This window comes from Schistocerca cancellata, chromosome 5 (assembly GCF_023864275.1).
Source record: "Schistocerca cancellata isolate TAMUIC-IGC-003103 chromosome 5, iqSchCanc2.1, whole genome shotgun sequence".
Lineage (NCBI taxonomy): Eukaryota > Metazoa > Arthropoda > Insecta > Orthoptera > Acrididae > Schistocerca > Schistocerca cancellata.
Window position 1 is genome coordinate 82,998,218 of NC_064630.1, and position 27,039 is coordinate 83,025,256.

The window sequence follows — 27,039 nt, forward strand, 5'->3', positions numbered from 1 at the left end:
GTAATAGGGAACTTTGTCAAATGTCGTCCAATATTTGATCAAATCTAGGGCCTCGCTGTAGATTTGATCAAAGAAGTCGCTTGTCTTCTGTTCACTGCAATGTGACATGTTACTACCTTCGACCATAGATACTAGTAGACTGGCCTTGCTGAGCAGAAGCTAAGGGGCTAGTGTGGCTCCAACATAAACCACGTGACTGTTGGCAAAACGTGGCGGGATTTCAAATCAGCGATGTGCTATCCTATGTTTGTATCGGGTTTTCCCCACATTTCTCAACTGACCGCCAAACGCTTCCAACAAAAATTACTTTTTTATTTGTGAAAAATTATGCCAGAACTACATTTGACCTGGATTTGTTCACAGTACCACTTATAAAATGTAACAAATACATCGAACGCCACTCTGGTGGGCAGTGGGACGAAATTACTATAAACTATCAATTAAAGTAAAATGTCGTTAAAATTCTTTTAAACAGTAAGAGTGGGCACGTGTTAAACTTTAAGCATTAGATTCGCCATGTTTTGAGTTCTAGTCACTTATAAAAGAAAATGAGATGTGGAAATTGTGTCAACTATAGGTGTCAAAATTGTTGACTTTAGGAGCAGGTCTATTTTAGAGTATCAATTTTAGGTGCACTTCAAAGGTTCAGTTCCCACTATTTTTACAAAAGTTTAAACTATCAGTTTAAATAAAAGTGATATTTTAGATGAAAGGTGAGACTTTGAAGTTTCAGAAAATAATTTTGGAGCCTAGTTTTAAAAATGACAGACATACAAATTATAGATATACATTGTAAATAATAACTAACCTATCAAAACATTTCTCCACGAAGTGCTTCGAGCAAAGGCGCGTATGTGCAAGTGGCTTAAAGTTTTTCCGTTTCAGGGCCTGTATCCAAAGCTGCCTTCGGTTTTCATCCTTAGGGAACCTATGAGTAGGAACGAGAAACGATTATACTTACTTCTGTAACCGAATTATCACAGATACTTTCTAAAATGTAATATGAGTCTGACTTTACAGGCGTCACTTTCAACACTTTAATTTACGTGATACTCTATTTCAAGTGCAAAAAACATATAAAAGTCACTTCAGCAGATTTCAATAAACTCATCTACACTATCATAGAAACACTTACACGTGAAATGTAATGCCATATCCCCCGACAAAACGCTGAGTACAGCCATAAGCGCAACACGAAACAACCATGTTTTGCCAACATTCACGTCACTTCAGCCCAGAGATGTTGGAGCCACGAAAATGACGTCAGGGCCAGTCTATTATATTTATGGTCGAAGGTTACTACATGGAGCATTAGCATCGCTGCATTCTGTCGTCTGTAGTGTTTTTATAAACATTGCCGGTAAATACAATTGGTGTGTGCCGACAACTACAAAATTAATAGAGATTTATGAAGCTGATGAGGCGCTTTACAACGTGAGGCACGCTGAATACAAAAATTCATTACGAAGATTGGAGACCTGACCTGACGTAACCTAACCTAATTTAAGCTAACCCTCTCCTGTAATGTATTACAGTGAGCCTGTCTTCTGCAGATGTAGCAGTTCTTAAGCGAATATTGTTATTTGTGATATGAGGATACACTGCACTGAGCACATACTGAAATGTATGCTCATCCATTCTTAAGTAATTGATGTACGACTTGACGTCTGCCACTATAAGCTCACGTAACAAGTTTTGTTGAATGCTTTTGTCGTGTCGTCGTAAAACCCACGGCTTCACCCAGGTATGTTTGCTTTTTTTTCCCCAGCTTCTCTTCCGCATGTGCACACAGTGCAATTGTGGTACATGCAACTGCTGCGGTTAATAACAAGTTGTTGTTGTCAGCCATCTTGAACTTTGACGAAAAATATGATGACAGGGTAATACCCCTTCTAGCACAACGTCAAAGATCTTTGTCAAATATATTTGACGGAATATTTGATCACATCTTTGATCAAATCTTTGTCAAAGAATTTGCTAGTGTAATACCGGCCTTACCACTTGACTCTTATGTCCGCAGGCGCCCATATTCAGACTGGCGTGTACTGTTAAAGACGAAGCAGAATATTCATTGACATGAGCAGCTTGACATGTTTGCCGCCACTGTCCGTTCTATAATCAGTTTACTTGTTTCTTGTGGCCTTAAACGGCCAGCTGTAGGGTTTCAGTGCACAATCGTAAGATGTATGCAAGCGGTGCAGCCAAGAATGAGAGCAGTAATTGGGAAAGCCCTCTAAACGCTCAGTTCGGAGCCGTAAGGTCCGAGCGCCATGCAGCGCCTCTGGTGACCATCAGCTGTACTAAGCACAGCGGCCGCGCGGGGCCCCGTCAGTTGCCGTGTAACCTTCGACGAAGGCGGTCGCGGGCGCCGGGGACAAGCCGCATATAGGGCGCACCGGAAGTGCTGGTTTTTTATCGACAGCCACACCCACTTGTTGCGTCGCGTTGCAGTGCGTTTATGTTTCAGTGTGAGCCAAGTATCGGAGTTTCAAGACGTATTGCTCCTGCGAACTGCTTTTGAATACGCGTTCAACAACAGGCATGTTTTACTGGATATTTTTATGTGTTTTAGCTCAGCTACTGGCTGTACATGATAGTAGGTGAGCCCAAGACTGCTGCTCAGCGGTAGAGGAAATCACCTGCAAGAAATGGTGTAAATTCGGCAAATTACTTGTAGACAAGTTGGAAGGAACGCGTTGAAGTATTTTCTGGTACCTGTGCGTCCAGTGTGGTTTGTTCGTGTGATAGTAGTGACCTTCATACCTATTGATTCTTTATTTCCCAGTATTCGCTTGCAAGTTCCGTCAGATGCGCTCGGCTTATTAGCAACTCAGTAGTACGTGTGACGTGCCTGTGTGTAGACTGTCAGCTGTCGCTTGACGTTACGAGCCTCTTTACATGTGAGCATAATTATTTACGCGGGTAGTAGATTTGAAGTCTGTGAGTAGTTACTAGCGCTGTTGTTTGCACTAGTAACCCGAAACAAGACATAGCCGAAGAGGAAGTCTCTTGACAATTGAATTAGCGCTGCATCTCTGAAGGACAATGGACTGTTCTTGCAGTTAAGAGTAACGGTAAACATTAGATGAAAAATTTTGCTGCTCTTGAGGGGAAGTTGTAACGGTGTGCAGCTGGGTGACACCATACCGTTGGAGTGATGCCTTTTCCGCGTACGCTGTGCAAAAGAGTGTTCTCTCATAATGGAACTGCGGCAAACTGAGGATTGCGGACGACATCTTTAATGACAATGGCACACGATGACCAGACGAGAGACCCGGATGAGCGAGGGAACAAGTTTTCGAGGGCCGACGCGTTCTCGCTGTCCTCGTTCGGCTCCAACAGCAGTGAGGAGGGCAGCCTGGTGACAGATGGGGAAGACGAGGAGGACAAGAGCGGACACGTCAACCTGGTGATGAGCGAGCTGCTCAACCAGCCGCCGCCCTCCAGCGTCAACATCACCAACTCGTCGGACGTCCAAATCGGTCCGAGCCTCCACTACAATGGCCCCGTCACCATTAACCAGTTCCTCAACTTGCAGCAGCAGGGTGCGCTTGGAGCCGAAGACACTCCTCTTCCGCTGGATGGAACAGGTAACTAGCAAGCACTCTCCTCATATGAGGGGTGAAATGAAGCTTTGTGAATAGGTAGGTGTCCGCCAAAGAAAATGTGTAACTGGCGGTAGGGCTAGCGCCGTTTTATATTTTATTAATAACTAGCGAATCCGGCAATGCTTCACAATTGCTAAATATCGATCGGAATTGCATATACATCCTAAATTCATTGCCTCCCCCCTCCCTCTCTCGGCCAACCTTCTCATCCGTTCCCACTCTCTCCTCTCCCCCATCTCTCTGTGGGTAACTTCCTCCTCCCCCCCCCCCCCGCCCTCTCTCTCTCCATCTCCTGCTTCCTCCACTCTACATCCATATCCGTCTGAGATTTGGCTAAATGGTTCAAATGGCTCTGAGCACTATGGGACTTAGCACCTGTGGTCATCAGTCCCCTAGAACTTAGAACTACTTAAACCTAACTAACCTAAGGCCATCACACACATCCATGCCGAGGCAGGATTCGAACCTGCGACCGGAGCGGTCACGCGGTTCCAGACTGAAGCGCCTTTAACCGCACGGCCACACCGGCCGGCCGTCTGAGAATTCAGTAGAGTATCGTGTAAAAATGTAAATCCGTCGAATCCTTCCGAGATTTTTGGCAGCAACATTTTTACTTGATAAATTGGTATATGTAATACATTACAGAAAATATATAGCCAATGTCCGTCCGAATCTTCACTAGAGCGTAGTGTAAAAACTGAAAGAAAATAAGTCAAGAACTTTCGTGATTTGTGGTAACTACCCCCTTTCCATTTATATATTAAATAGTACCTACAATTCCATATATATATATATATATATATATATATATATATATATATATATATATATATATATATATGGAATTGTATATATATATCCGGCCGGAGTGGCCATGCGGTTCTAGGCGCTACAGTCTGGAACCGAGCGACCGCTACGTTCGCAGGTTCGAATCCTGCCTCGAGCATGGATGTGTGTGATGTCCTTAGGTTAGTTAGGTTCAATTAGTTCTAAGTTCTAGGCGACTGATGACCTCAGAAGATAAGTCACATAGTGCTCAGAGCCATTTGAACCATATATATATATATATATATATATATATATATATATATATATATTGTTGTGGTCTTCAGTCCAGAGACTGGTTTGATGCAGCCCTCCATGCTATCCTGTCATGTGCAAGCTTCTTCATCACCAAATAACTACTGCACCCTACATTCTTCTGAATCTGCTTAGTGTATTCATCCCTTGCTCTCCCTCTCCAATTATATCCTCCACGCTGACCTCCAATACTAAATTGCCTCAGAACATGTCTTATCGACTGACCCCTCTTCTAGTCAAGTTGTGCCACAAACTCCTCCCCAATTCTATTCAATACCTCCTCATTAGCTACGTGATCTACCCATCTAATCTTCATCATTCTTCTGTAGCACCGCTTCTATTATCTTCTTGTCTAATCTATTTATCGTCCATGTTTTACACCCACACGTATATTTCTAGACAAGACTTCCAGACACTTAAATCTATACTTCACGCAAACAAATTTCTTTTCTTTAGAAACGCTTTTCTTGCCATTGCCAGTCTACATTTTATATCCTCTCTACTTTGACCATCATCAATTATTTTGCTTCCCGAATAAGCAAAACTCATTGACTACTTTAAATGTCTCATTTCATAATCTGATTCCCTCAGCGTCACCTGATTTAATTACACTACAGTCCAATATCCTCGTTTTGCTTTTGTTGACGTTCGTCTTATATCCTCCTTTGAAGACACTGTCCATTCCCTTCAACTACTCTTCCCGTTCCTTTGCTGTCTCTGACAGAATTACAATGTCATCGGCAAACCTCAAAGTTTTTATTTCTTCTCCATTGATTGTAATTCCTACTCAAGATTTTCCTTTAGTTTCCTTTACTGCTTGCTCAATATATAGATTGAAAACTGAATAACATCGGGGATAGGCTACAACCCTGTCTTACTCCCTTCCCAACCACTGCTTCCCTTTCATGTCCCTCGACTGTTATAAATGCCATCTGGTTTCTGTACAAATTGTAAATAGCCTTTCGCTCCCTATATTTTATCCCTGCCACCTTCAGAATTTGAAACAGCATATATTACATGTATTACTAAATTGTATAGCCTATAAACGTGCGAACGCTAGGTAGAGCGTCGTGTAAAAATATGTAGTAAGTCTGGCAATAGCTTTTCGAGATTTTAGGTAACAACTTATACAACTCCGAAACTAATGTTTTTCTGGTCTAGCGGTTCTGGCGCTGCAGTCCGGAACCGCGGGACTGCTACGGTCGCAGGTTCGAATCCTGCCTCGGGCATGGGTGTGTGTGATGTCCTTAGGTTGGTTAGGTTTAAGTTGTTCTACGTTCTAGGGGACTTATGACTTAATATGTCGAGTCCCATAGTGCTCAGAGCCATTTGAACCATTTTTTAAATGTTTTTCTTATGAAAACATGTAACAGCAAATTGCCAATGTGAACACATTTTTTTAGTTTCGTTTTTCATACCAAAAATACCATTACCATTAATAGTTGAGAACACACACACACACACACACACACACACACACACACACACACACACACACACACACGCCAACGAAATTGGTCGAGTCGTTCTCAAGTAATTATATTACATACGTGCGACAAATGTCATCTATTTGTATAGGTTGTCCATTTTGATCACACTTCATTATTGAGTTCACAACATCACCGGTGTCGGCTTTCTACCATCATTAGATGTGTTTAAAAAATCTAAACAAAAAACAGGAATGTAACAATAATAGGTTGGAGACGAATTCTACAGAAAACCATCTAGCAACATGCAATACGGATAACTTGGGTACCACAATAACATACCATTAGGAGCATCCTAAAACAAGTACCATTGTGAAATACTTCTTTTACACACAATCAGTCCCGGTCCGGGAACATTTTGAACACAAGTGGTTTATCATTTGGTGCCTCCCCTTCTCCCTAACCTCCCTCGTACACTTTCAACCTTGTCAGTTTTCGCTGCTAGTTTTGATACGCTGTGTATAAAAATGTTGTGCACCCTTCTCACCTTGGCTGCTAATTGTGGTTCGCCCTTTACAGAAATCTTACACTTGCGCCGCCACCGCCCTCCCTCCCAGCTTGTGTCGCGTGGGTCTTAAACCGGCCCTGCACACAAGTAGACGAACAAGTGCTATCAATGGCGTGAGGGCGTCCTGTGCTTACGTACCACGAGTTACAGCCGAAAGAGAGCGTCAGCGATTAGGTTACGGAAGTTTCCAGCGTCACGTACCGAATAGCTGAAGTTTCTTCTTGCCACAGTCACAAATATACTGAAGAACAGTTCGGTTTTTCACCCCAGCTGTTACAGAATCGCTGTTATTTACGCCACGATCAGCTGATTTCGGGACTGACCATTTTCAAGCGCGTACTCTTACCATTCCACGTTGTCACCAATATTTTATTCCATACAGTAACTAATAAGTATACCAAATTTGATTTAAATTGCTCCACTGCTTCAGGATGCCCTTTTTATTAGTGCTTTGCCCGCGTATGTGCATGTCAAATATAGTTCACACATATTTAACGTATTTCACACGTATTTGTATATATGTTACACCTGTAACTCTAGCGGCTCTCACCCTGCAGTTTCATTTTCACGCGGCTAAATGTTTATGACGTCATATCTCCTGAACTGTACGATGATATATTTTTGTAGGTACATTCAGCGGCATAGTGGATACTGTCTGAGAAACGTGTTGCGAATAGAATTAGTACCGATGAAGTAATAAATTTAAATGACATGTGGCAGTTTTTCATGCATCTGCTTATGACGTCCCAATATTGTGAATAGGAAAGTTGCTACTCACCATATATCAGAGATGCTGAGTAGCAGATAGGCACAACAAAAAGACTGTCACAAATAACAGCTTTCGGCTAATAAGGCATTCGTCAGAATTAGACATCGACCACACACATACACACTCACGCAAATGCAACACACACACACACACACACACACACACACGACCGCACAGTCTCACGCAGCCATAAAAAGCTTAACAACCAATGAAATTCAGTTTAAGAGAAGCCTAAAGGATTTATTGGTGGCCAACTCCTTCTACTCCATTGATGAATTTCTTAGTAAAACCAACTGATTTGTATATAAGTACAACATAACTTCTGCACAATTTCAGTGCAGTAATGTGTTCATTGAAAAATTTGTGTGTGTGTGTGTGTGTGTGTGTGTGTGTGTGTGTGTGTAAGTATAATCTAACTTCTGCACCATTTCAGTGCAGTAATGTGTTCATTGTAAATAAGTATTACAGTAGTTGTATTACATGTTTATTACCTTATAAATAAATAAAAAACTTTTTTATTTTAAATTCAGTGCATTAGTATTTGTAAAATGACTCTGTGTTCATTAAAAAATGACGATCATTCTACTTGGGACCTGTGGAATGGTACATTAGCTTATTTGTTTTAGTTGTAAATATTTGTCATGTATTCTTGTTTTTCTGACATGTTCCACATCCTGGAGGACCTCCTCACTACGGATCAATTGGAATGAAAGTAAATCTAATCTAATCTAATCAGCCGAAAGCTATTATTTGTGACAGTCTCGTGGTCGTGCGGTAGCGTTCTCGCTTCCCACGCCCGGGTTCCCGGGTTCGATTCCCGGGGGGGTCAGGGATTTTCTCTGCCTCGTGATGACTGGATGTTGTGTGATGTCCTTAGGTTAGTTAGGTTTAAGTAGTTCTAAGTTCTAGGGGACTGATGACCACACGTTAAGTCCCACAGTGCTCAGAGCGATTTTTGTGACAGTCTGTTTGTTGTGCCTATCTGCGACTCAGCATCTCTGCTATGTGATGAGTAGCAATTTTTCTTTTCACAGTATTGTTACATTCCATCCTGGATTTTCCATTGTTTGTTTATGACATCATATCTTCTTAACTAATTTATTTTGCTGGTACATTCAGCTGTCTATGTGAACACTGCCTGAAAAATGTTTCTGGAATACAGTTTGTAGTAAGGAAATAATAAATTAATCAGTCATGTTTCATGGGGCAGTTTTACTGCAAGAAAAGCGAAAATGTAAGAGATAAAACGTCTTCTCTTAATCGTGTTATGCAGGTTGTCACCGAGAAAAAGTTTCGTAAACTGTATTGCGAGTCGCTAAGTTGGATGTTAACACGTCGTGGGCTACACTTCTATACACTCCACTCCTTTGATTCTTACCCCCACAACAATTCTATCCAAACAGTAGGTGATATGTGTATCATGTTTGGTTGAAACTGGTCCATTGGTTTAGGAAGAGATGTTGAACGGAAATACATATAGCCACACATTTTTATAATAGGTATGGATTTACACCGTCGCCATTTGTGGGGTGAGAAATAGAATTTTCCTTCAATAGTTTAAGATATGATATTCGTTGTTATTAATTAAAATGGTTTCTCAAGGGTATCTAACAGTAAAACATAAGATTATAATAGAAATATAGAAACAATATCCATACTTAAAATCGGAATAAAATGTGTAAAAGTGGTATACAGCCTACCTATAGAAACCCTTTCAGGTCACAAAATAAATAAAACAAGAAATTGTGTGAAAAGTGATAAACGAAACAGTAACTGTTCAATCAAAAGCCTCGATGGTCGATAGCGCATTTAGAGGACAGTCCAGCTCTCTGAGGAGTGTTTCCCAGTGGCGTTGCTATCAAGACGAACAGTTATTGACAAACATTATCGCTGACTCGTATGCAGACATCTTCGACTGTTTCATACTGTTCTTCCCAGAGAAACACAATATGGGCGTTCAGGGAAAATCTGATGCACGATAAGAAGTGGGTCGCTTTACAAAATAAGGAGCAGAAAACGTGGTAAGAAGTGCCCCTTCATCTCACGTTGTTCCACAAAATACCCCTGCCCTTGCGGACGCATTCTTCTCTTGCTCTATCTATGTCTGTTCGCCGGCCAGAGTGGCCGAGCGGTTCTAGGCGCTTCAGTCTGGAACCGCGCGACCGCTACGGTCGCAGGTTCGAATCCTGCCTCGGGCATGGATATGTGTGATGTCCTTAGGTTAGTTAGGTTTAAGTAGTTGTAAGTTCTAGGGGACTGATGACCTCAGATGTTAAGTCCCATAGTGCTCAGAGCCATTACGTCTGTTCACTCACTTTCATTTCTGCGTGTCTACTATGTTCCTGATTTGGTAAAATCAGATTGCATGATTTTCTCCGTAATTTTCGTAAGAAAATTCTAAATACGGGTCTACTGTTGATTAAGTACGCATTATTTTTATTGTATTTATTTACATTTAATTTTTTGCTGCTAGTTTCAGGCTTGCCCCATTCTCGATCGTTCCCGTATAAAACTAATACATGAAGACTGAGTCTCAGAATAAAGATACAAATTTTGTTAATTTACATTGTAACAACACTATACTGTCATTAATTTATGCATTACACGTTTCAAGACTTAATCCCTAAGAAAAATAAAATATAGTTTAGGTTAGAAATAGCTTGTTAATTTGCAAGGACATCATTTTACCTGATCATAGGAATAAAGCGGATACTTGTATGTGAGTCATTGGACAATGTACAAGGAAGGAAAAGAATACTTATAATTCGAGCACAAATGGTATCCACATGCACTTTCACTGCCCCGGGTAATTCAGAACAACAACTTGTCATCAATAAAAGATCATCTGTAATACCTGTGTGAGGGATTGTTTAAATAGGTTAAAAGATCTTTAGTTTATAGCAAATTAGAGAATTTCAGAAAACTGAAGCTGACATAGTTCGCCGCGCGGGATTAGCCGTGCGGTCTGAGACGCTGCAGTCATGGACTGTGCCGCTGATCCCGGCGGTGAATCGAGCCCTCCCTCGGGCATGGGTGTGTGTGTGTTTGTCCTCAGGATAATTTAGGTTAACTAGTGTGTAAGCTTAGTGGCTGATGACCTTAACAGTTACGTCCCATAAGATTTCACACACATCTGAACATCTGACATAGTTCTGTATACACTTCAGTGTATTGCAGTGTAGAGCCACACTAACATTTCGTTCTTAGTGCATTGAGCACTAGAGTGTTACACCACATAATATGTTAACCACGTCGTTTTCAAAACTATGCTGTATTATACTTGATATGCAGCGTAGATATAGCATCAGTTCTGGTTTTCTTACTGTTGCTTCAAATGGACGCCTTGAGACACGTCCTCGCGTTAACAGACAAGTCTTGCTCTCAACGACAAATATTTTTTTTTTTTTTTGGTCATCAGTCTACTGATTGGTTTGATGTGGCCCGCCACGAATTCCTTTCCTGTGCTAACCTCTTCATCTCACAGTAGCACTTGCAACCTACGTCCTCAATTATTTGCTTGACGTATTCCAATATCTGTCTTCCTCTACAGCTCCCTCTAGTACCATGGAAGTCATTCCCTCATGTCTTAGCAGATGTCCTATCATCCTGTCCCTTTTCCTTATCAGTGTTTTCCACATATTCCTTTCCTCTCCGATTCTGCGTAGAACCTCCTCATTCCTTACCTTATCAGTCCACCTAATTTTCAACATTCCTCTATAGCACCACATCTCAAATGCTTCGATTCTCTTCTGTTCCGGTTTTCCCACAGTCCATGTTTCACTACCATACAATGCTGTACTCCAGACGTACATCCTCAGAAATTTCTTCCTCAAATTAAGGCCGGTATTTGATATTAATAGACTTCTCTTGGCCAGAAATGCCTTTTTTGCCATAGCGAGTCTGCTTTTGATGTCCTCCTTGCTCCGTCCGTCATTGGTTATTTTACTGCCTAGGTAGCAGAATTCCGTAACTTCGTTGACTTCGTGACCATCAATCCTGATGTTAAGTTTCTCGCTGTTCTCATTTCTACTACTTCTCATTACCTTCGTCTTTCTCCGATTTACTCTCAAACCATACTGTGTACTCATTAGACTGTTCATTCCGTTCAGCGGATCATTTAATTCTTCTTCACTTCCGCTCAGGATAGCAATGTCATCAGCGAATCGTATCATTGATATCCTTTCACCTTGTATTTTAATTCCACTCCTGAACCTTTCTTTTATTTCCATCATTGCTTCCTCGATGTACGGGTTGAAGAGTAGGGGCGAAAGGCTACAGCCTTGTCTTACACCCTTCTTAATACGGGCACTTCGTTCTTGATCGTCCACTCTTATTATTCCCTCTTGGTTGTTGTACATATTGTATATGACCCGTCTCTCCCTATAGCTTACCCCTACTTTTTTCAGAATCTCGAACAGCTTGCACCATTTTATATTGTCGAACGCTTTTTCCAGGTCGACAAATCCCATGCAAGTGTCTTGAGTTTTCTTTAGCCTTGCTTCCATTATTAGCCGTAAAGTCAGAATTGCCTCTCTCGTCCCTTTACTTTTCCTAAAGCCAAACTGATCGTCACTTAGCGCATTCTCAATTTTCTTTTCCATTCTTCTGTATATTATAATGACACAGTTATTTAAATTTTATGATTTATAGTTATTATAACTTGGCAGTTTTACTACCGCCAACGGCCTTGCCGCAGTGGTAACACCGGTTCCCGTCAGATCACCGAAGTAAAGCGCTTCCAGGCTGGGCTAGCACTTGGATGGGTGACCATCCGATCTGCCGAGCGCTGTTGGCAAGGGGGGTGCACTCAGCCCTTGTGAGGCAAACTGAGGAGCTACTTGATTGAGAAGTAGCGGCTCCGGTCTCCGAAACTGACATAGGGCCGGGAGAGCGGTGTGCTGACCACATGCTCCTCCATATCCGCATCCAGTGAGGCCTGTGGGCTTAGGATGACACGGCGGCCGGTCGGCACCGTTGGGCCTTCATGGCCTGTTCGGGAGAAGTTTAGTTTTTCAGTTTTACTACCGCCTGTTTTATTCGCATCACGATGTAAAAGCATTTCGTAGTAGACTATGTAGTTATTCGTAACTTAAAAGTACGTTTTTCTATAGTGTGCTGTGTAAGTTAATGGCAGTATAGAGTTGTTATAATGTAATTTAACAAAGTTTTCGTCATTAAGCTGGTTGTGAGACTCTCTATCTATTGCGGCAGCGTGTTGAAAAGTAATGCCTCTGAATTTCTTATGTGAACACTCTTAAAGCTTTTCACCTAAAACAGAATGTTAATAACATTCTACATATGTATTCTTCATGTCAACATATTTATGCGTCAATATAGTCACTCTGGTGACGAACACATTTCTCCCAACGAGGGAGAAGTTTGTTCATACCGTCACTGTAGAATGTTTGACTTTGTGACAGAGTCACACCCGAATCTCTGCTTGCACCGCTACTTCGCTATCAAAGTGAATTCCTCGAGGTTGTAGCTTAAGGAGGGACGTAGATGAAAAACATACACTATTTCAAAAATACAGCAAATCCACAGTTTTGGAGATATGGCAATGAAATTTTGTACCACGCTTTACATGAAAGTAACACATTTACATATAAAATCGTTTGATTATATATATTCAACATTTTTTGAATGAAATTTGGAGTTTTATTTTGAAAAAATAATGTAAGTTCCTTTTTCTCAGAAAGAATTCAAGAGATTTCTACAAAAATTTCTCTGTTCAATCTCTTTGTGTGTTGTAAGCTTCCCTCACGAGGTCTTTGGAATAGGTCAAATAGAACAATTTTCGTAATTGTTTAATTATAATTCCACAAGTACAATTTTAAATTCATGCAAAATTCCAAGCACTTTGCCCCATATCTCAGCTTGCAATCAGAATTTTAAAATTTGCTCTTCAGACACCGTTTATTAGGTTCACAGAAATATGTGTAGAAAATTTCATAATTCTAGTATTCATAGAATCTGAGGAAAAGGTACATAAACTTTAAAAAACAAACTTTTCAGGAAACGTAATTTAAAGTTCAATCCGACTTTTTCCTTATGTCACTTCTTCGGAAGGCACCACATTTCGTCATTCCCTCCAAGGCTTCTCTTCTGGTTTCTTGTTGTCTGTCTTCTTTCCTTTACCAGGTCTTCAACTGACTTTTCAGCTGCAGAGACGCGCTGTAACTCTATTTTTCTCTGGATGTCTTGTGTAAAATTACCCATCTTGAAGCTCATTCTTTCTAATACCTTCATCCTCCCGACGTTCCAATTATTAAATACAATAACTGCGTCATATGTTGCAATTATGACAACTATAGCAGATGCAAATGTGTTTTTAGGGCATCGTTTCCATATGGGTGAATTTCCGTGACTTATTTGGATTTTGGCTTTTGCCATGAACACAATTTTTGACAGGTGCTGGATCGACCGGAAAGTGGGCTTGGCGATCTTCTAGACGTATCCCGCACACGTTTGGTTGAAAGTAATACAGAGAACCGATGTTCACTGGGCTGGTATTGAAGTACTGTTTCAAAAGGTGGGCGTGGCAGGGAGGCCGCGTCACACTTTCAATTAATTTTCAGGCACTTCGGATGCGATTTCAACATTCAAACTTTGGGAACTTGTTGTCTATGAGTTGTACTAACAAATAAAAAATCAATCGAAAGTTGACATTTTTGGTCAATTTCATCAACATCCCCCCTTAAGTTCTGGGAACAGATGAAAACCAGTTGCCGCCAGGCTGAGACTGTTTGGAGGATGACCGTTGACTAGAGGCGTCGGAGTCTTTGCAGATGTCGCAGCTCTCGCGCGTGATCTGGCGACGTCACGCTAAAAGAGAGAGTGGTCCTTGCTTTTCGAATTCGAAACTCGATTACAGCACGCTGTTTCTCACGCACCGATGTAATTCCGGTACGCACCGCCATGTTATAAATTAGAATTGGGAGCCCGCTAGCGGCAGAGGGTTGCAACTTGCGTCATCAAAGGGGGAAGTCGACTGAGCAATATGCATGGCGTGTAATACGCCACCAGATATTGAGAACAGAATAAAAAATTCGGAGGCATTACTTTTCAGCACACCCTGGTATTTTTTTATATAAGTGATTGAGACTCGGGCTGTGACCCCGAAACTAGGCGCGAAAAAAATAAATAAATGAAATTTTAATATAGAAAAACCAGCCAGGGTAGCTGAGGGCGCTAATACGCTGCTTCCTGGACTACGGTAGGCGCGCCGGCCCCGGATCGAATCAGCCCGGCGGGTTAACGACGAGGGTCGGTATGCCAGCCAGCCTGGATGTGGTTTTTAGGCGGTTTTCCACATCACGCTAGGTGAATACTGGGCTGTCTCCAAGTGCTGCCTCAGTTACACAGCTCACAGACATTTGAAAATGTTCGCACTATTTCATGACTTACGCTAGACACAGACAGCTGGGGTACACTACGTCCATCCTGGGGGGTTCGGGGTGGCGTCAGGAAGGGACTCCAGCCATCCTCTGCAATTAACACTGCCAAATCCGTAATAACAAAGCCGACCCCGCGTTGGAGTGGGACAAAGGCCCCGAGAAAGAAAGAAATTTTAATATAGAAAATGGTGGATCTTTTATTTTCACGCTACGGTCGCAGGTTCGAATCCTGCCTCGGGCATGGATGTGTGTGATGTCCTTAGGTTAGTTAGGTTTAAGTAGTTCTAAGTTCTAGGAGACTGATGACTTCCGAAGTTAAGTCCCATAGTGCTCAGAGCCATTTGAACCATTTTTTTTTATTTTCAAAGCGGAGTGGTGCAGTATAATACTTTAATTTAACTAATCGTAGTCAGATGCTCTTTCAGTAACCACAATCGTCAATTAGCCTAATGGAGGACAATCATGTGCGTCAGCATGCTGTTAATGGTGCAAAGTGTACTCCATTTGTGAGTGTATTTTGATTATTTTTGAAAAATTATTTGGCGCAATAGCTGTTTGTCACTTCTTTATTCAAATGCTTCAAATGGCTCTAAGCACTATGGGACTTAACATCTGAGGTCATCAGTCCCCTAGACTTAGAACTACTTAAACCTTACTAACCGAAAGACATCACACACATCCATGCCCGAGGCAGGATTCGAACCTGCGACCGTAGCAGCAGCGCGGTTCCGGGCTGAAGCACCTAGAACTGCTCGGCCACACCGGCCGGCTGCGCTTCTTTATTAAAACTATCAGTTTTGGTCACACAACAGCCTCAGGAGTGCATGCACGCATGTCCTAAGGAACTTTGCATCGTAATCAGAATAACACAGGCACTGCAATATCGCATTTATCTACGGATACTGGGCAAACGACTCTCAAGTAGAACGTCCGACCTGTACGGGCGTATACATAATGGATGCACGAGTACAGGTGGTAGACGCATGGTTGACGTCACATGCAGCTTTGGATCTGGTCGTGAGTCGTGCACGCATAGCCAGATGGTAAGACAACCGCTTACCAGCGGGAAATCCGGGTTCTATTCCTGTTACGGCACAAATTTTCGTTGTCGTCATTCCATTCCACAGCTGATAGTTGTCCTTATTCACAGTTGCGAATTCATTTAATGTATTACATTACTTAGCTACTATGTAATCAAAAGTATCCGGACACCCCAAAAAACACACGTATTTCAAATTAGGTGCATTGTGCTGCCACCCACTGCCAGGTACACCATATCAGCGACCTCAGTAGTCATTAGACATCGTGATAGAGCAGGGAGCGCTCCGAGGAAGTGACGAACTTCGAATTCTAACCTCCCCGCACGAGTGTTAATGTGATAATAAAAATGTGAATGAGCCAAGTGTAACCTCCCCGCAAAAAATAATAATTAAATGAAAAATGAAAATTGAGCCAAGTGTAAACTGCTCTCACAAAATACATAATTTATATAATTAAATGAATGTTTAATTATTCTGAGCTCTGAACAAAACTTGGCTCCGATTTATAGTCTTTGTGCAAACAATGCATACGCACTTAATATTCCCACAAAATTCTTTTCTCATCCAATGCCAAGTTCAGAATAGAAAAATTCCTAAACACCATAAATAATTTTAAAAAATTTCTGTAACCTGATAAATTTTATAAGGACAGCAGCGCTGACCTTCGGCCCTGTATTCTGAATAACAAAAGCAAAAAATTCTTACCTCAATAAAAACTGCAACTATTTCTGCTCTTATTTATAGACACAGCTTCGTGCAATGCTGGCATATTTTTTTTTTTTTTTGATTATTGGAAGGAATGATCATGCATTTGAAATATTCTTTAAATTGAAATGAATGCTTTTTCTTCAAAAGAGTTACTTTATAAAGAAATTATTATTGGGGCATTTTTTCTGAACAAATTAAATTACAATTAACATACATTATTAATTATGCGCAAGGCTGCTTCTTTACCTTCTACAACCATACTCATCCTCCAGAGTCCTGACCAGAGTCGCGACCAGAGCACACAGCCGACGCATGCCGACTCCCGCCGACTAGCACGGACAACGACTACTGTCGACTGATTCGCTACTACTACTGGACTCGCGCGGTCAAGCGCAGACTAGCAACAGCTAACGATAAACTACTCTCTGGTCAGAGATTCTGTCATGCCTCGCCCATCGCTGGCAATGTATACGTCTTTCAGAATGTGGTCAGGTGATTGGGTGTCACTTGTGTCATACGTCTGTACGCAAGATTTCCACATTCCTAAACATCCCTAGATCCACTGTTTCCGATGTGATAGTGAAGTGGAAACATGAAAAGGGACACGTGCAGCAGAAAAGCGTACAGGCCGACCTCGTCTATTGACCGACAGAGACCGCTGACAGTTGAAGATGGTCGTAATGTGTAATAGACAGACATCTATCCAGACTATTGAAACATTTGAAACTGGATCAGGACCCACTGCAACTACTACAACAGTTAGGAGGGACGTGAGAAAACTTGGATTTCATGGTCGAGAGGCTGCTCATAAGCCACATATCACGCCAGTAAATGCCAAACGACGCCTCGCTCGGTGGAAGGAGCGTAAACATTCGATGATTGAACAGTGGAAAACCGTTGTGTGGGATGACGAATCAAGGTACACAATGTGGCGATCCGATGGCAGGGTGTGGGTATGGCGAATGCCCGGTGAACGTCATCTGTCAGCGTGTGTAGTGCCAACAGCAAAATTCGGAGGCGGTGGTGTTATGGTGTGGTCGTGTTTTTCATCGAGGGGGCTTGCACCCCTTGTTGTTTTGCGTGGCACTATCACAGCACAGGTATACATTGATGTTTTAAGCACCTTCTTGCTTCCCACTGTTGAAGAGCAATTCGGGGATGGCGATTGCATCTTTCAACACGATCGGGTACCTGTTCATAATGCACGGCATGTGGCGGAGTGGTTACACAACAATAACATCCCTGTAATGGAGTGGCCTGCGCAGATCCCTGACCTGAATCCTATAGAACACCTTTGGGCTGTTTTGCAACGCCGACTTCGTACCAGGCCTCAGCGACCAATCTCGATACCTCTCCTCAGTGCAGAACTCCGTGAAGAATGGGCTGCCATTCCTCGAGAAACCTTCTAGCACCTGATTGAATGTATGCCTGAGAGCAGTGATCTAGGCTAAGGGTGGGACAACACCATACTGAATTCCAGCATGGAGGGCGCCACGAACTTGTAAGTCATTTTCAGCCAAGTGTCCGTATACTTTCGATCACATAGTGTAGGTCACGCATCAAAGCTGCTGATGTATAACATTTTCTGAACTGGATGTTGGGGACCAGTCCACCATCTGTTTAAAAGAGCTTGGAAAACCACCTGAAGAGAACTCTCAGGATGGCCTATCTTCAAGACTGACGGTCGTGAATCCACCGCGCGGCTTCTAGCCGGGTATTAACTAACGCCTCCGTCTCGCAGCCTGCCCTTCTGTGCTTTAAGTTATTTTTGTTATTTTTCAAAATAATCTCTGTTCACTATGACGGCCGCTTACTGGGAGGGCCCGCATGAGACCACTCTTCTGGTCGACATCGGAGCCTACACCAATAACCTCCTCATCATCCACGTATTGCTTCCCGCGGTTTGTATCCTTCATTGGGCCAAACAGGTGGAAGCCGGAAGGTGCGAGATTCAGGCTGTTGGGCGGATGGGGAAGAACAATTCAGCGGAGCTCTGTAAGCTCCTCTCGGGCGCACAGACTTATGTGAGACGCCCAGCTGAGCAGCGATGTACGAGGTGCATTCAAGTTCTAAGGCCTCCGATTTTTTTTCTCCGGACTGGAAAGAGATAGAAACAAGCGCATTGTTTTAAAATGAGGCCGCGTTCATTGTCAATATGTCCCAGAGTTGGCAGCACTGTACATCAGATGGAATTTTACCGCCAGCGGCGAGAATGAGAACTGTTTTAAATACTTAAAATGGCTACGTTTTCCTTACTTGAACAGCGTGCAATCATTCGTTTTCTGAATTTGCGTGGTGTGAAACCAAATGAAATTCATCGACAGTTGAAGGAGACATGTGGTGATGGAGTTATGGATGTGTCGAAAGTGCGTTCGTGGGTGCGACAGTTTAATGAAGGCAGAACATTGTGTGACAACAAACCGAAACAACCTCGGGCTCGCACAGGCCGGTCTGACGACATGATCGAGAAAGTGGAGAGAATTGATTTAAGCGATCGCCGAATGACTGTTGAACAGATCGCCTCCAGAATTGGCATTTCTGTGGGTTCTGTGCACACAATCCTGCATGACGACCTGAAAATGCGAAAAGTGTCATCCAGGTGGGTGCCACGAATGCTGACGGACGACCACATGGCTGCCCGTGTGGCATGTTGCCAAGAAATGTTGACGCGCAACGACATCATGAATGGGACTTTCTTTTTGTCAGTTGTGACAATGGATGAGACATGGATGCCATTTTTCAATCCAGAAACAAAGCGCCAGTCAGCTCAATGGAAGGACACAGATTCACCGCCACCAAAAAAATTTCGGGTAACCGCCAGTACTGAAAAAATGATGGTGTCCATGTTCTGGGACAGCGAGGGCGTAATCCTTACCCACTGCGTTCCAAAGGGCACTACGGTAACAGGTGCATCGTACGAAAATGTTTTGAAGAACAAATTCCTTCCTGCACTGCAACAAATACGTCCGGGAAGGGCTGCGCGTGTGCTGTTTCACCAAGACAACGCACCCGCACATCGAGCTAACGTTACGCAACAGTTTCTTCGTGATAACAGCTTTGAAGTGATTCCTCATGCCCCCTACTCACCTGACCTGGCTCCTAGTGACTTTTGGCTTTTTCCAACAATGAAAGACACTCTCCGTGGCAGCACATTCACCAGCCGTGCTGCTATTGCCTCAGCGATTTTCCGGTGGTCAAAACATACTCCTAAAGAAGCCTTCGCCGCTGCCATGGAATCATGGCGTCAGCGTTGTGAAAAATGTGTACGTCTGCAGGGCGATTACGTCGAGAAGTAACGCCAGTTTCATCGATTTCGGGTCAGTAGTTAATTAGAAAAAAAAATCGGAGGCCTTAGAACTTGAATGCACCTCGTGTTTGACTGCGATCCGTCGGGCCCGTCGGATGAAAGCGTCTGCACGCTGCAACACTGCAGCAATCCCAGCTGTGTGCGGCCGACCGGCGCGCTGGTGATAAGACAGTTTTGCGCGACCCTGTTGCGATGATTGAGAGGCACTTTGCCCAACGACTTAGCGCGCTACTGTTCACTGCTAGGTCTCCGTAGACATTCTGCGAGCGCCTATGAATATCTGAGACACTCTGGCTTTCAGCCAAAAAAAAACTCAGTGGCAGATATCTGCTTCGAACACACCTCCGTTACAGACGACATTTTGAAAGCTGGGTGAAGCGCCGCCACCTCTCGTAAATTCAGGTAACTACAGGGACTGAGGCGGGAATGGTCCACGATTTCCCGCATCAAATTCCGCTTTTTTTCTTTTTTTTTTAACCGAAATTGGTTGAGAAAAAGAAGTGTGAGTGCGAATGGAACAGGGAATTGTATCTATGCTTTATAGATCTAGAAAAGGCATATGACCGGGTTTCTAGGAGTTATTGTCTGTTCTACGAGATTATGGAATAGCAGGCAAACTTTTACAAGCAATTAAAGGTCTTTACATAGATAGTGAGGCAGCAATTGGAGTTGACGGTAAATTGAGTTCATGGTTCAGAGTAGTTTCAGGGGTAAGACAAGGCTGCAACCTGTCTCCACTGTTGTTCATATTATTTATGGATCATATGTTGAAAACAATAGACTGGCTGGGTGAGATTAAGATATGTGAACACAAAATAAGCAGTCTCGCATATGCGGATGACTTAGTTGTGATGGCAGATTCTATTGAAAGTTTGCAAAGTAATATTTCAGAGTTAGATCAGAAATGTAAGGACTGTGCTATGAAGATTAGCATCTCCAAAACGAAAGTAATGTCAGTGGGAAAGAAATATAAACGGATTGAGTGCCAAATAGGAGGAACAAAGTTAGAACAGGTGGACGGTTTCAAGTACTTAGGATGCATATTCTCACAGGATGGCAACATAGTGAAAGAACTGGAAGCAAGGTGTAGCAAAGCTAATGCAGTGAGCGCTCAGTTACGATCTACTCTCTACCTTCTGCAAGAAGGAAGTCAGTACCAAGACTAAGTTATCGGTGCACCGTTCAATCTTTCCACCAACTTTGTTGTATCGGAGCGAAAGCTGGGTGAATTCAGGTTACCTTATCAATAAGCTTGCGGTTACGGATATGAAAGTAGCTAGGATGATTGCAGGTACTAGCAGAATGGGAACAATGGCAGGAGGGTGTCCACAATGAGGAAATCAAAGAAAAACTGGGAATGAACTCTATAGATGTAGCAGTCAGGGCGAACAGGCGTAGATGATGTTACACGCATGGGAGAAGCAAAGTTACCCAAGAGACTCATGGGTTCAGCAGTAGAGGGTAGGAGGAGTCGGGATAGACCAAGGAGAAGGTACCTGGATTCGGCTATGAATGATTTTGAAGTAACAGGCTTAACATCAGAAGAGGCACCAATGTTAGCACTGAATAGGGGATCATGGAGGAATATCATAAGGGTGACTATGCTCTAGACTGAACGCTGAAAAGCATAATCAGTCTTAAATGATGATGAAGATCAAAGAAGTGTTACATTACTTATTGAAAGCCGCTAGTATCTTATGAATTAACTGTTCTATTGGTCTTCGCAGAAGAATTGCGGTACTATGTTTGTCCAATGTGTCGTGGAACTGATACACTGTCAACTACAAACTTATATGGTATGTGTTTTATGGAATTAATTAGGTACTGCTGATATACTAATTTAATGGTAGTGAAATATGACGGGGCGCCTGCCATTTCGTTCTGAGGAACCTTCGGTTGTGCATATCGATGTTGTGGCTATGTTTGGATGCACTGCCATCATTTTCTGTTCGCATGTATTAGAATTGTGGCGTATTCAGAGGCAATCTAAGTAATTCCTCAGTTTTTCCAACAGTCTTAGCCTTGCACTGATAGTTGTTCATGACTTACCTTCCAAACAGACTAAGTACCTGCCTGTGGAATGCCTTATGGAAACAGTCTGAACTCGAGGATCTTTCATCGTAAAATGGACTAGTTTTGATTTTTTCTGGAGTACCGCTTCACAGTCTTCATTAATAAACAGTCCTTCCTCCTATTTTACTGTTTCTTTCATGAATAATTAAGTATCACATTCAGTGCGTGAATGAGTCGTTATTACCTTGAATTAACAAGATTCATTTTGCATTCGACGCTGACCTGTGCACATTTGTCAGCTTTCTTTGCATCCAAATCCAAGTCGTCAAATGCATCGCCACAGAATGTAACTATCAGTGTTTGTTACCTTGCAAATTGATAACCATATAGTTCAAAAGTATCACAGCTTAAGCTGTTCCGAATTACTATTAGTAATGCCAAGTACACCCAGGAAAGCTAGCGTTACCTGCGAGGAGACGTGATGTAAGAAAGGCCACATTCATTGCGCCACTTTTCTGGTCATTATGTTTTGGATGTGACGCCTATCACAACAATTTAACAAGTAAAGACACACACACACACACACACACACACACACACACAAACCAAGGCCCAGATATCTAAATCTGCAGTAATCAAACCGGAATTCTCTAATATCTGCTTTGAGAACTATTCTGTCGCCAGCTGGTATATTTCACATGCGGTTTCTTCCGTTCGCCACACATAAGAAATGACTTACAAAGTCAGAAAGTCAGACCGCTAATTGCGGCCTGCAGAATTGGGTGAAACTGCGCATAGGAGCGTGCCATTGACAAACCGATGGACACCCATTTCAGCTTTCTGTTTGTGAGAAAAATAGACATATTGGTCAACCAATTGATGAACGGAAGCACTTGCCCAGCGGGCCTCTTTGTACAACACCGAACACATCATGAACCGGATTTTTCAGCATCATTTATTAATCGAGCTCTCGATAGGCTACTACGGAAACCTTTTTCCAGTGTAAATTACAATTTTTCATCTAACCAGCCAATATTTAAATGTTACGTGCAGTTTTATTAATTTCGCGTAGGAGAACTAACAATGCTGGTTGCATCGTATATTTACATCAGATGGTGGAGCAAAGTCTTGCGTTCCTTGTGTTGTTCTGTTTAACGAAATGTTTCGTTCGAACGCTTTTCAAATGCATAAAATTGAGTAAAAGTTATGAAATAATGCAGCACACGTTTTATGTGATGTACAAATTCGCTTTGTTGTAATATGCAATTATACAATGAACTGAATACTAGTTTCAAGTGAAACAGAAGATTATTGCTTGTTGTTATTTGTTGAAATGTGTGTGTGAATTCCTAAGGGACCAAACTGATGAGTCATCGGTTCCTAGACTTACAAACTGCATAAACTAACTTATGCTAAGAACAACATACACACCCATGGACGAGGGAGGACTCGAAAATCCGGCGGGAGGGGTCGCGCAGTCCGTGACATGGCGTCTCTAACCTCGCGGCCACTACGTGCGGCCATTGACTGATGTCTAATCGTTGATGAAACGCAGCCGTGTTTAAAATAGTAAAGCTATTTCTCATACACTGTCTGTCAAAAAAATGAAGCAGATAACAAAGGACGAGGAAAAGAAACTTGACTGGTTGATATTGTATATACACTACTGGCCATTAAAATTGCTACACCAAGAAGAAATGGAGATGATAAACGGGTATTCATTGAACAAATACATTACACTAGAACTGACATGTGATTATATTTTCACGCAATTTGGGTGCATAGATCCTGAGAATTCAGTACCCAGGACAACCACCTCTGGCCGTAATAACGGCCTTGATACGCCTGGGCATGGAGCCAAACAGAGCTTGGATGGCGTGTACAGGTACAGCTGCCCATGCAGCTTCAACGCGATACCACAGTTCATCAAAGGTAGTGACTGGCGTATTGTGACGAGCCAGTTGCTCGGCCGCCATTGACCAGACGTTTTCAATTGGTGAGAGATCTGGAGAATGTGCTGGCCAGGGCAGCAGTCGAACATTTTCTGTATCCAGAAAGGCCCGTACATGACCTGCAACATGCGGTCATGCATTGTCCTGCTGAAATGTAGGGTTTCACAGGGATCGAATGAAGGGTAGTGCCACGGGTCGTAACACATCTGAAATGTAACGTCCACTGTTCAGAGTGCCGTCAATGCGAACAAGAGGTGACCGAGGCGTGTAACCAATGGCACCCCATACCATCACACCAAGTGATACGCCAGTATGGCGATGACGAATACATGCTTTCAATGTGCGTTCACCGCGATGTGGCCAAACAAGGTTGCGACCAACACGATGCAGTAAACAGAACCTGGATTCATCCGAAAAAATGGCGTTTTGCCATTCGTGCACCCAGGTTCGTCGTTGAGTACACCATCGCAGGCGCTCCTGTCTGTGCTTCAGCGTCAAGGGTAACCGCAGCCATGGTCTTCGAGCTGATAGTCCATGCTGGTGCAAACGTCGTCGAAGTGTTCGTGCAGATGGTTGTTGTCTTGCAAACGTCACCATCTGTTGACTCAGGGATCGAGACGTGGCTCCACGATTCGTTACAGCCATTCGGATAAGATGCCTGTCATCTCGACTGCTAGTGATACTAGGCCGTTGGTATCCAGCACGGTGTTCCGTATTACCCTCCTGAACCCACCGATTCCATATTATGCTAACAGTCATTGGATCTCGTCCAACGCGAGCAGCAATGTCACGATATGATAAACCGCAATCGCGATAGGCTACAATCCGACCTTAATCAAAGTCGGAAACGTGATGGTACGCATTTCTCCTCCTTACACGAGGTATCACAACAACGTTTCACCAGGCAACGTAGGTCAACTGCTGTTTGTGTATGAGAAATCGGTTGGAAACTTTCCTCTTGTCAGCACGTTGTAGGTGTCGCCACCGGCGCCAACCTTGTGTGAGTTCTCTGGAAAGCTAATCATTTGCATATCACAGCATCTTCTTCCTGTCGGTTAAATTTCGCGTCTGTAGCACGTCATCTTCGTGGTGTAGCAATTTTAATGGCCAATAGTGTACTTTAATTTTAGTGGTTACAGAATGGCCTGGACGCATGCACTGATTATTGGAAAGGGTGGCTCTGCTGAGGCCGGCCCACAACCTTTGTAACTGACCCTTGACATCCCGGATACTGGCATTGGAACGAAGTTGACACCCGAACCTGTCCAACAAACTTTCTGTCTGGGACAGATGTTGGGGTGTTGCTGGCCACAGGAGTACCTCAACATCACGCAGACAGTTCACTGAGCCACGAGTGAACGAGCATTGTTGTATTGACAACTGGTGCCACGATAGTCTCGCCACGATACAGACGCATGTGAGATAGTACTCCAGAAAGGAGGATGTCCTTGACGTTTTGTTACCGAGTGAGGTGGCGCAGTGGGTAGCAGTGTGGACTCGCATTCTCGAGGACGACGGTTCAAACCTGCGCCCGGCCATCCTGATTTAGGTTTCCCCTAAATCGATTCAGGCAAATGACGGGAAGGTTCTTTTGAAAGAGCACAGCCGACATCCTTCCCAATCCTTTTCTAATCCTATGGGACCGATGAGCACGTTGTTTGGTCCCCTTTCCCAAATGAAGCAACCAACCAATCAACCAACTTCCTGCAAGAATGAGATTTTCACTCTGCAACGGAGTGTGCGCTGATATGAAACTTCCTGGCAGATTAAAACTGTGTGCCGGACCGAGACTCGAACTCGGGACCTTTGCCTTTCGCGGGCAAGTGCTCTACCGACTGAGCTACCCAAGCACGACTCACGCCCAGTCCTCACAGCTTTACTTCTGCCAGTACCACGTCTCGCAGGAGCGCTTCTGTAAAGTTTGGAAGGTGGGAGACGAGGTACTGGTAGAAGTAAAGCTTTGAGTACGGGGTAGCTCAGTCGGTAGAGCATTTGCCCGCTAAAGGCAAAGGTCCCGAGTTCGAGTCTCGGTCCGGCACATAGTTTTAATCTGCCAGGAAGTCTCAAATCAACTTATTGTTGTGCCCCCAGAGTTTATTCAGTCCACCACCAGCCATGATTTGAAGCCATACCCGATAGCTGCCCACACCAAAACACCAGGAGTAAGATCGCAGTGCCTCTCCAAAACTTTGTAAGAATCTGACCTCTCCCCAGATAACCGCCCCCCCCCCCCCCCCAATACTCGTCGACAATGGTTATGCGGGGCTAATACAGAAGCACAATTCATCTCTAAACGCAATGCGGTACCGTACATCACCAGTCAATACTCCCCAGACACAGCACCACACCAAAGCAACTGTTTGTGTTGACGTGTTAACATGAGCCTATCCCTGGGACAGTACTTCCATAGTCCGACTGGTCGCTAGTCTCAGACTAAAGGTGCGGGGTGATACTTTATATCATGGGCAGTCCACTTCTTGTTCTCGGACTGTTGTTCTTGTTACACAATACGGCGATACTCCCTTGTGGAGGTCGGATGTGGTCGCCCGAACTTCGACTACGTGTATGCTTGCCCTCACTTTCCCACGTAGTCCGGCATCGGACTACTGTCACATCCGAATGCCCCACAGTACTCGATATTACACGATTTGACCAACGGAGACCCACAATGAGACACTGTCACGTGCTGGCAACGCTGTTTGGCGCTTGTCCGTGGCTTCCCCGTGTCCTTCACTATGAAAACCCAGCATCTCACACCGTTGACGCCACTTGCATACCCCACCACGCTTGGTGACAACGTTAAACACGATGACAATAATGCACTCTGGTGATAACTTAACGAATCACACATATCTGCGGATTGTGTGTACGTGTACGAAGTTACACTGACTTGCGACCACATCTTCTGAGCCCTTTTTGGTCAGGAAGCGTATTTGCAGACTTTTTTATGTCAAGAAAGTACAGTTTACAGAAACAAATATTGCTTAAAAACCATTACGGGTAAACCAGTATCATGAAGCGTTTATCATTCATCCACGGGATGGATTAGACGACTGCTTGAAACGGTCATCAACACAGAAAACTTCTAAGTCGATTCTCTCTGAAACCACACAGTGTCCAGTCAGAATATGAAAGAGATACCATTTTTTTATTTAGGATAACGACCACCT

General features: G+C 43.3%; 1 protein-coding gene across 3 annotated transcripts in view; it reads left to right on the plus strand.

The window, feature by feature from the left end:
* The first annotated feature begins 2,344 nt into the window (after positions 1-2,344).
* The window catches only part of LOC126187610 (peptidoglycan-recognition protein LA-like), a 199,324-nt gene continuing 174,629 nt past the window's right edge, over positions 2,345-27,039 (plus strand). For all 3 annotated transcript variants that reach the window (XM_049928800.1, XM_049928799.1, XM_049928801.1), the window contains exon 1: positions 2,345-3,590. In XM_049928800.1, coding sequence (XP_049784757.1) covers positions 3,242-3,590 — 349 coding nt within the window. In that variant the 5' untranslated portion in view covers positions 2,345-3,241. The remainder of the gene's footprint in view (positions 3,591-27,039) is intronic.